The sequence below is a fragment of the Gymnoscopelus braueri genome, assembly GCF_963280865.1.
Source record: "Gymnoscopelus braueri genome assembly, chromosome: 23".
In the NCBI taxonomy this organism is placed as follows: Eukaryota; Metazoa; Chordata; class Actinopteri; order Myctophiformes; family Myctophidae; genus Gymnoscopelus; species Gymnoscopelus braueri.
The window spans coordinates 6,222,353-6,233,653 of record NC_137625.1 but is presented as its reverse complement, the minus strand read 5'-3'; the positions used below and the strand labels follow the sequence as shown (position 1 = coordinate 6,233,653).

The window sequence follows — 11,301 nt, the reverse complement described above, 5'->3', positions numbered from 1 at the left end:
GTATTCAGAAAAAACTCGGGATAACTCTGGGCTTGGCACTGAGAGAGTTAATGTGTTTCTTTACCTTGAGTTCCTGGTTGGGAGCGGCAGGCTTACACAGGACCTGGTAGTAGTCCACCACTCCGTCCTCCGTCCACAGCAGGCTCACCGACGAATGCGTGGCGTTGACCGCGTACAGCGCCTTGGGAGGGGCGGGGTCTGTACGAGAAAAAAAAAGCTAGAACCTTCCAACGTCAACGTGCTTCATGTGAAGCGTTGTCCTATGGCAGTGGTTCTCAAACTTTTCAGGCTGCGACCCCCCCCCCCAAATAAATAATATTTGAGTTCCCCCTTGAATTGTCAATTTCCCTATGTATGTACTTGCATACAGTACATAAATAATATGAAATCCCCATCCACTTGTAGTGCAACATTAAACAACAAACCATCTAAAAAGCGTCATAAAAAGACAAAACCTAAAACACAACTAGTAGTCAGGGGATATTAGCAGAAAGATTTCCAATCTTGGAATAAATTCCTTACCAAAAAAAATCTTCACCAATGTGTTTGTAAAGGTGTCTAGTAACACATCTCACAAAGACTGAAATTCAGTTTCCCTAGGAGAATTTTTGACAGCTGCTGAAAGTTGGGGTACCCACCATTTCCCTGCATTTCCATGCAGGGCAAAAAAAAAATCAAATTTTAATTCTGTTTTAAGTAGCATGTGAGGGGTCAAACTAGGGTGTTTTTATGATTTTGAATCCATTGCAAGCATTTGTTTTGCACCAAAACCACTCCTTGGGCTAAAAACGGCCATAGCCATCCTTGTCCAGGTATACCTTTTGTGTAAAAAGCCCATTGAGATTGGGCTGTTTTTAGCCCAAGGAGTGGTTTTGGTGCAAAACAAATGCTTGCAATGGATTCAGAATCATAAAAACACCCTAGTTTGGTGGGTACCCAAACTTTCAGCAGCTGTCAAAAATTCTCCTAGGGAAACTGAATTTCAGTCTTTGTGAGATGTGTTACTAGACACCTTTACAAACACATTGGTGAAGATTTTTTTTGGTAAGGAATTTATTCCAAGATTGGAAACCTTTCTGCTAATATCCCCTGACTATAGACAAACATTTAAAAATAAAATTCTATGTATGACGTGCCATCTGAGAGTTACTAGCACAGCACATAATAAAGTGCCATGGTGCAATCCTTAAAAAAAAAAGTTACCTGCACAGTATAATAAAAAAAACTGCTGTGCATTTCAAAAGTGCAGTTACATCATCACCAGTCAGGTCCCAGTCCAGTCCAGTTCAGGTCAGTAATATATCGTCTCTGTCGGGTGGAAACCTCATACGTCCAAAACTTTTCAGGATCCAAATTCTGATAGCAAAAGTAGCAGATCTGCAAGCTTGAAATGCGGCACGAATCTGCTACTTTTGATCAAGTGGGGCGTTAGTTTACAACAAAACACAAAAAGTTAAAATATGGAGATAAGAGGTTTCTGCCTGACAACAGCAATATTAAAGGACGACTTCACCCATTTTCAACTTATCTTCATATAATTGGTCCTCACTAATGCTCATCTTAATATGGTACCATTTTTGTGCCATTGTGTCTCAGAGGAGGGCCGTGGACAGTTCAGAAACCCGCCTACCAGTGACATCATCGGTGGGGAATCCAAGCCACAGTAATAGAAACTGCGGGCTTTCTATTCCTGGAAAGAAACCCTCTTTTTTTTTTTTTTACGATGATGTCACTGGTAGGTGGGTTTCTCAACTGCCCACAGCCCTCCTATGAGACACAGTCAGACCAAGTCGATTTTTCTTTGTTGCTATTTTATCATGAACATAAGTGAGGACCAATTATATGAAGGTAGGCTGAAAATTGATGAAGTCGTCCTTTAAGTTCACCCAGGGTTACGTATTGTACCACCTCCAGAGCAGGGCCCCAACTTAGGTTCTGAGAACCTTTAACCGAAACAGAGCCGTATCGTAAGGAAACAAATCCAGAAATACTTCTACGGTTCTCGCTTAGTTGCTGGCAGTGGATAAGATCCACTAGGCAGTGGCTGACAGTTTGGAGCAGTGCGAATGCAGACTGTGCTACTCCACTGCATGAGTCAGAAAGACGTCTCCCTCGATGCCTCCCAAAATACATACAGTATCGTTGTTGTCGGACAGGAAACCTCCATATTTTTTGTAAATCAACACCCTTACAAACTACAACGTCACACAAAAGTATCAAAAGTAGCAGAGCCACAAGCTCGAAACGTTTGATCTGCTTGTAGATCTGCTATTTTTTAATCTGAATTTGAATCCCGAAAAGTCTTGGACATAATAGACATTTCCACCCGACAGAGACGATAATCTACACAGTAAACCTCAGTGTTCAGTTAAAGGTAGGGTAAGTGATTTGCGTTGGTTAACATAATTGTTAAATAGCTCTATATTCTGATAGTACTCATTGCTATAGAGTGTTTGTTCAGTATTAGGAGTCTCCTTGTCTCTCCACCTCTTTATTAAACAGAAAATGCATTTTCGTTTCAGTTTCAGTTTCATTTCCAATTTTATCCAACCAGGACAGAGAACTCAATCAGGATACAGATTAAACAAGTGAAATTGGAAGTGATGACACTAAGAAATGAGCATGCAAAATTGGAACTGGAACACTATACAAATTAAGCTTAAAAATGGGTACTTTCTCCTGATTGGCTGAGATTTTGACACCTACCGAAAAATGTATTTTCTGTTTATTAAAGAGCTGGAGAGACAAGGAGACATCTGTTACTGAACAAACACTCTATAGCAATGATTACTATCAGAATATAGTATTTTAACCTTTTAACAAAATACTTTTTGTTTTAACCAAAAAATATCACTTACCCTACCTTTAACTCTAGAGTTACAGTCTCGGAGTTACAGACCCGAAAGGATCCATTTGGTTCCTAGTTACAAATGGTCAAAAAGGAACACTGAGGATTTTACTGTGTATTATGCTCATATGCAGACGTATGTTTTTCTCTTAGTTTTTTCTTCTTTACAAGTGCAAATGCAGAATGGGTAATGAAATATTACCTTAAAGTCATTATAAAATGCTTCGTAATATGATTATTGCGTGCGTGTGCGTTAGGGCATTCACAACTAATGATTTGTGTGAGTCGACTGTTTTGACCAATTAGTAGTCGACTAGTCGACTAGTCGAAATGAACATAAAAATTAAAAAATTAAAAAATAAAAATACATTTTTTTTTTAGGGGGGGGCATTGTTTTAATGCCATCCTACTACTATATTACTATTATTATTATCCTCCTGCCCTTATTTTTATGGCGTTTTAAGGGAAGCGCTTCTGGCACAGCAGCACAGCACCACAGCAGCGTCTCCAAGGATCCCCATTGCCCAATAATAGGCTTTTATTGGGCATACTTTTGACCCCCTTTTGATAAAAAATAAAGTCAGGAGGATAATAATAATAGTAAGACGGGCCATTACTATGGCATTTTTTTCCCCAACTATTCGACTAGTACCAACAGAGTCGACTAGTGGTTAGTTGGTGAAAGCCCTAGAGTGCGTGCACGTGTGTGTGTATGACCTAGTTTGATGATGTTGGCCATGGAGGTGTTTCGGCTCCGCTCGGTGAAAGACGTCACCGTCAGGTTGTAGATGTCCCCGGGAGGCAGCGGCAGGCTGGCCCGCATCACGTTGCGCGTCACCTGGAACGACCCGACACACACACACACACACACACACACACACGCACAGGTTTGTTTTACTATACTTGCGAGGACTCGAGGGTGCCCACCGTCGAGTCGTTCGGATATCCAGTTGTCCAGATACGCCGATCCAACCATATATGGGCATATGCTGATGACATCAGGGATCTCCATATATGGCCATAAAAGGGACAAGGACTGACAGGTAGGCTAACTGACAGATACAGATATCTCCATAAATGGGCATAAAAGGGACACCGGTAGACAGACAGAAACAGACGTCTCCATATATGGGCATAAAAGGGACATGGACAGATGGGTACAACGGGTACTTGGCGGTGCAACGTAGTTGTTCGGTCCGCGTAGCCGCACAGCGTGACGTGAGCGTGTAGATTTACTCCTCTAAAACAGTGGTCTCTTCAGGCTGTGACCCACAAAATAATCATATTTGAACTGGGGAACCCCCATTTTATTTGACTCGGTTCCACAAATAAATATTGTGAAAATAGAAGATCTACAAGCTCACAAAGCCATGCAACGCAGGGCGTTGTGAGCTTGTAGATCGAAAAAAAATAAATCCCCTGGGGGTCCCGAACCCACAAGAACCACTGCTCTTAAACACGTCTCTTAGACGTGAGACTGTTTTAGACTTTAGGTTTCTACAAAGCATCTTGTAGCGTATGGAGAGGCGACAGTCACACTACTTGTTCATCCGGTTATTCTCTGATCCACGGGCATCAGTGGACCAGGAGGCTCTCACACAACATCGGACGAAATCCCCCGCCTGGAATCAATCTCATCATCAGTCTAAGTATTGATCGCGGCCCCCAGGCAAAGCTGTCAATTCTACAGCTGATCCGAGAGAGGTGCGATGGCACAAACAACACTGGCTGCATTTGTCACCGTGACACTTGGGTTGCTGCATGGTGACAAATCATTTTTTTTGCCGTAGCGCCGCAGCACGTCCATCTGGCTCTCCATCACGGGTGTGACAGATGCTCCATTAAACAGTGAAAATACAACATCCATGTCGTTTCCTCATGCTGCCTGAATGAACTGAGTGATCCTATGGAAGTCACATGAATAAGAAGAAACACAGCCAAAACATACATGCTAGCATATATCTCCTACAGATACCTCTCTCTCTCTCTCTCTCTCTCTCTCTCTCTCTCTCTCTCTCCCCGTCTATCTCTCTCTCCCTCTCTCTGCCCACCCTCCCCTCTCTAACGCTCTTCTCAGAGTAACACAATTTCACACATTCTTTTTTCTTATTTTTTTTCTAAAATATTCAATCTACAAGCTCACAGCGCGACTTACCACGACGCATTGTGAGCTTGTATCAACCATTTTTCGCTGTGGGACACAGTCGTACAATTAAAGGACCACTTCACCCATTTTCAACCTTATCTTCATATAATTGGTCCTCACTAATGCTGATTCTAAGATGGATTCATTTCTGTCTCAGAAGAGGGCTGTGGGCAGTTAAGAAACCTGCCTACCAGTGACATCATAAGTAGGCAGGGTTGGTCATTTCAAACAGGATTTTTTTTATTTTTTATTAACAATGGCTTCTATTTCAGCACGCTAACTTTCCAGGAAGAGAAAGGCTGCAGTTTCTATTAGCTTGGAATCCCCAATCGATGATGTCACTGGTAGGCAGGTCTCTGAACTGTCCATGATAGCCCCACCATTAATGAGACATAGAGTGGGTAGTCAGAAATGGCACCATCTTATAATGAGCATTAGGTGAGGACCAATTATATGATGACAAGGTTGACAATGGGTGAAGAGACGTGCTGCTTTAAGTATAATAAAATAGGAACAACATTGCATCAGTTCTCATTGGGATTATAATCCTTTGTTTTCTGAGTTTGCAGACAGACCCTATATCAGTCAGCGCCAATTAGGAGCCCAAAAGGCACCGGAAGCATTGAAACGCTTGGTCTAAACTCAATTATCCGCTAAGTTATCTGGGCTAAATCTCTGTCTGGTTGGGAAGATAATTGGCTTTATAAAAAGGAGACAGATATGTAAGATCTCCTGGTGAGAAGGAGTGTTGTTTTAATTAGCCCCTCGACGGACCCCGGGGACAAGATCAATAGACAGCCTCACCTACCCACAGACTAACAAGCTGCCCCAGTCTGTCCAATTATCTGCTGGCACACGGCAAAATATAACGGCGTAAATAATCATGTTTATTTAACGATGTTAGCGGTGTAAAAATAGACCCGCAAGGGAGATTATGAACGTGTCAAACAGCCTTGGTTGAAAATAATGTACTAGACTATTAGTACTAGTGCTTCCCGACCCTTTTTCTGGATCAGGGGGAAATCGTGAAAGCGTTTGCGGCCCACCCATCTGACCACTGTTAAGTGGTCAGATGGGTGGGCCGCAAACGTCTTCAGATCGTGTTTATTTGAATGATCAATCAATCGATTGTGTTCCCCGGCTTGGATCAATGGAACCAAACGTAGTATACTTTGAGTTTGTATTTATTGGTATCACTATGAAAATAAACATTTCAAGGGTATAAACATAAAAAAGGGGGGGGGGGAATATAGATTTTTTAAAATAGCTCTATATTCTGATAGTAATCATGGCAGTGTCTGTTCAGTAACAGGAGTCTCCATGTCTCTCTAGCTCATAATACATTTTCAGGTCAGGACACCAATTTCATCCAATCAGGATAGAGAACTCAGACAGAACACAGATTAAACAAGTGAAGTGATGACACAGTGGAAGTGATGACACAAAGAAATGAGCAGACAGAAATTGTAACTGGAACACTATAAAAAAATCAAGCTGATAAATGAGTACTCTCTCCTGATTGGCTGAAACTTTGTCACCTACCAGAAAACGCATTTTCTATTTATCAAAGAGCTGGAGAGACGGGGAGACTCCTGTTACTGAACTACATGACATTACGTTACATTACTATCAGAATATAGTGCTTTAACCTTTTAACAAAACAACTTTTTCTTATTTGGGGTCCCATTGGCAGCAATACCCTTGCGCAGTGGTGGAAAGTAACTAAGTACATTTACTTAAGTACTGTACTTAAGTACAAGTTTGAGGTATTTGTACTTTACTTGAGTATTTCCAATTTCCAATACTTTTACTTCTACTCCACTACATCTCAGAGGCAAATATTGTACTTTTACTCCACTACATTTATTTGAAAACTTTAGTTACTAGTTACTTTTCAGATATAAATGATTATATTATTAAACATACATTAACCACTTTAGCCCTATTTTATACCCAGGCTATTTGAAAATAGCCGATCTACAAGCTCACAACGCGTCGCATCGCGACGCGTTGTGAGCTTGTAGATCTGCTATTTTCAAACATTTTAGTACTTTTACTTTTGGTACTTTAAGTACATTTTTATGCCAATACTTTTGTACTTTTACTCAAGTACATTTTTAATTCTGGACTTTTACTTGTAACAGAGTATTTTTATTTTGCAGTATTGGTACTTTTACTTAAGTAAAGAATTTGAGTACTTTTTCCACCACTGCCCTTGCGGCCCACACGGGTTGGGAATGGCTGCTACATACAGTATGAGTGAATTATAGCCCTCAGGGGGCAGAGAGAGACTCACGTCGATGGAGTAGCTCCTTTTGGGTCCTTTCTTGCCCAGGGCGACCACCTGCCAGTGCAGCATGCGGGAGTGAGACAGGTCGATGAAGAGCTCCCCGTAGGTCCAGCGCACGTACAGCACCCCGTGGGAATAGTCCACCGACGAGATGTGAGGAGCCTCGGGGGCTGGAGAGAGAGACACACACGGTTAGACCTTTGACTCTCAACTTGATATCGTTGGTGTCGGGCAGACTGATTATTTTTGTTTTATTTATTATTTATTATTATTATAACTTTTGCTACTTTTGAATTTGAATCCTGAAAAGTAGCAGTTTTCGACATATGAGGTTTCCACCCGACAGAGATGATATGTATTAGCCCATTTAGACCTGTTTAGTCAGGGGGTATTAGCAGAAAATTTTCCAATCTTGGAAAAAAATCCTTACCAAAAAAAATCTTCACCAATGTGTTTGTAAAAGTGTCTAGTAACACGTCTCACACAGACTGAAATGCAGTTTCCCATAGGGGAATTTTTGACAGCTGCTGAAAGTTGGGGTACCCACCACCATAACCTAAAAAAATCAAAATTTTAAGTAGCATGTGAGGGGTCAAACTAGGGTGTTTTTATGATTCTGAATCCATTGCAAGCATTTGTTTTGCACCAAAACCACTCCTTGGGCTCAAAACGGCCCAATCTCAATGGGCTTCTTACACACAAGTAAGACGCGCGAACGCTGGAAGCGAACGCAGCTTGACTGTAGCTGCTATATTTCAGGCACACTGTAGTAGTACACTCTGGCGCACTCTTGCAATGGATTCAGAATCATAAAAACACCCTAGTTTGACCCCTCACATGCTACTTAAAACGGAATTAAATTTAGTTTTTTTCCCCGCATAAGGTTATGGTGGGTATACCCCAACTTTCAGGAGCTGTCACAAATTCTCCTAGGGGAACTGCATTTCAGTCTTTGTGAGATGTGTTACTACTAGACACCTTTACAAACACATTGGTGAAGATTTTTTTTGGTAAGGAATTTATTCCAAGATTTTTTTAATATCCCCTGACTAGTTGTAACCTATACGACTGTACCAAATTGGAAATGTAAAACGTTACCATAATATGGTAACGTTTTACTGTGCCAAATTGTATAAATCTCACTTCACAATCACCTCTATGTTTACCAGTGATAGAATATGACCTTCTCACGTGGTTTGAAACGAAAAAGTGAACTGACCTACTGAGGAATGTGTTTGGTGAAAGGTCAAATATTCAGAGAAATGCATATGTGTTCATAATATTTTTTTATTATAACACCGGCACCGCCATTACACCATTAATGTCATCAGCAGTGTGTTAATCTCTCAAGAACAGATTCTGCACTGCGTTGGAATCTGTCGGGGAGGTTCGTCATAACGTGTGCGCATTGGCTACAAGTGGGCGTGCCTTCAGATCAGGAAGCAGGCCGCGCTTTACCCAATCAAATGTAGTGGGCGGGATTCACATGTCCGTCGATCTTTCCCCCTCGAAACAAACCCAAACTAATTTAACAATAGCGTCCGCGGAGCAGACAAAACCACGGAAAGATATTCACATTTTAACTTACTCTTTCATCATAGAAACAAGTGGGCTTATAACCAAAACGATCCATGTTCTCTGGGAGAAGTGGTGTTAGTGTTCCGTGTAGAAATATTGTTAGTGGGAATGAAAACATAGTGGCACCACCCGGAAGTGAAAGCTGAAGGCAGACCTAAACCCCGGTTTCCTTGCGCACTGGTGTTACGTTTTCTTCCGCCCAGAGCCAACAGACATAGAACAAACAGCAGAGGTCGCTGTTTTTCATTTTCAGTTGGATCTGGGTTCCCAGATTGGCAGTGTGTTGACAGAGCTCTTTACCTGACACATAGATCTAACTGTACCTGTCACACAGATCTAACCTGTACCTGTCACAAAGCTGACGGTGGAACTGTACCTGTCACAAAGCTGACGGTGGAACTGTACCTGTCACAAACCTGACGGTGGAACTGTACCTGTCACAAAGCTGACGGTAGAACTGTACCTGTCACAAAGCTGACGGTGGAACTGTCGCAGCAGCTGAGCGGCGGGTCCCCCCACGTTACCATGGAAACGCGGAAATTGTAGTACCAGGCTGGGAGCAGGTCGGTGACTCTCTGTGAGAAAATAAATTCACACCAATGTATTGAGCGCAGGGAGGTACAGCAGCAGAGAATAAACCCCCTGGCATCATGTGTGCAGTGTTTGCTTGTGTCAAGTCTACATGTGATGTAGGGCATTCACCGAATAGTCGAATATTCGAATATTCGAATATCAAACCGACTATTCGACTATCAAACCACTATTCGATTATTAAAAAAATAAAAAAAACATATTGGCATAGTTTTACTGTGCCAAATTGTATAAATCTCACTTCACAATCACCTCTATGTTTACCAGTGATAGAATATGACCTTCTCGCGTGGTTTGAAAAGAAAAAGTGAACTGACCTACTGAGGAATGTGTTTGGTGAAAGGTCAAATTTCAGAGAAATGCATATGTGTTCATAATATTTTTTTATTATAACACCGGCACTGCCATTACACCATTAATGTCATCAGCAGTGTGTTGACAGAGCTCTGTACCTGACACATAGATCTAACTGTACCTGTCACACAGATCTAACCTGTGTTAACTAAAGTTTTCAAATAATTGTAGTGGAGTATAAAGTACAATATTTGCCTTTGAGATATAGTGGAGTTACTGGAGTAGAAGTAAAAGTATTAGATATTGGAAATACTCGAGAGTCAAGTGCAAATACCTCAAAATTGTACTTAAGTACAGTTCTTGAGTACATGTACTTAAAGACGTATGCCAAAATCCATTTGAAAAATTTGCTTTTCACTGTTCTCAGGTCAAATATTGATATGCGATTAAAATGCGATTAATTGCGATTAATTAATTACAAAGCCTCTAATTAATTAGATAATTTTTTTTAATCGAGTCCCAGCCCTAGTAGTTATTCTATAAAAAGTGTTCACCACAAACATCCAAACAGTCATAACGCTATCAGCAGTGCGTTCTTCTTACCACAGATGCGATGATGGAGGCGGTGGCAGCGATCTCGTAGTAGGTGGTCCACTCCGAGGCCAGCGTGACGGGGTTGAAGAAGAAGGTCTGCAGCACATACTTGCGGAAGGCCACGTGATACGGCCTCTGCCAGCTGAGGATGACCGCCGTGGGGCTCATGGGGTACACCACCAGCTCACGCACTCCCGTGGGCTCTGAACCAAACAACAGTACATTTACTGAGTGCTGTACTTAACTAGGGATGTTCGATATTGCCTTTTTTGCCGATATCTGATATTCCGATATTATCCAAATCTTAATTTCCGATTACGAAATCAGCCGATACCGATATATGGAGGATTTTTCACCAAAAGTCAACTAATTGTCAGGTAACAACATCACACATCACGAAAACGAACGGCTCACCTATATCGATGATGACGGGCTCAGAGGGGGGGCTGATGAGGGGTCCGTTGGTGTGGTACACCGTCACTCTGTACTGGGCCCCGGGGGTCAGGTTGCTAATGATATCACTCGTTGTGTTCTCCTGTGCAAACGGGGGGGGGGGTATATATATATATATACTTGAATACTTTGAATAGCTGATCTAAAATCCTATCTCCATTGACTTCCAGTACAAAACATAAGTTCTATTAAAAAAAATAAAGGAGGAGAAGTGAAGATGGCTCATTCAGGTCATTTGGCAGCAAATGTATAAACAATCTATTAAGTATAAGCAACAAATAGCTAATGTAGTCAACCAATATTGATTCCTTTCCAATTTACAGCTGCCAAACTCATTTTCTAAATGCTCTCCTGTCCATACAACCTTATTGTATGCAGGCACACACACGCTGATACGCGAGTGACAGCTGTCACACATAACCTCAGACAGGCCCAATTAAGTGCTTTTAGAGTACAAAACACTGATGATGGCCTACAGAGCAACCACATCCAAATGGCACCCCCGGG

The 11,301-nt window shown here is 41.7% G+C and overlaps 1 protein-coding gene across 1 annotated transcript in view; it reads right to left on the bottom strand.

Annotated features, from left to right (window-relative positions):
- The window catches only part of ptpro (protein tyrosine phosphatase receptor type O), a gene marked incomplete at its 5' end in the record, with an annotated part of 85,215 nt that overhangs the window by 26,897 nt on the left and 47,017 nt on the right, over window positions 1-11,301 (bottom strand). The window contains 6 exons of the mRNA XM_080420602.1: window positions 40-198; window positions 3,566-3,686; window positions 7,291-7,454; window positions 9,326-9,437; window positions 10,351-10,544; window positions 10,756-10,876. Coding sequence (XP_080276728.1) covers window positions 40-198; window positions 3,566-3,686; window positions 7,291-7,454; window positions 9,326-9,437; window positions 10,351-10,544; window positions 10,756-10,876 — 871 coding nt within the window. The remainder of the gene's footprint in view (window positions 1-39; window positions 199-3,565; window positions 3,687-7,290; window positions 7,455-9,325; window positions 9,438-10,350; window positions 10,545-10,755; window positions 10,877-11,301) is intronic.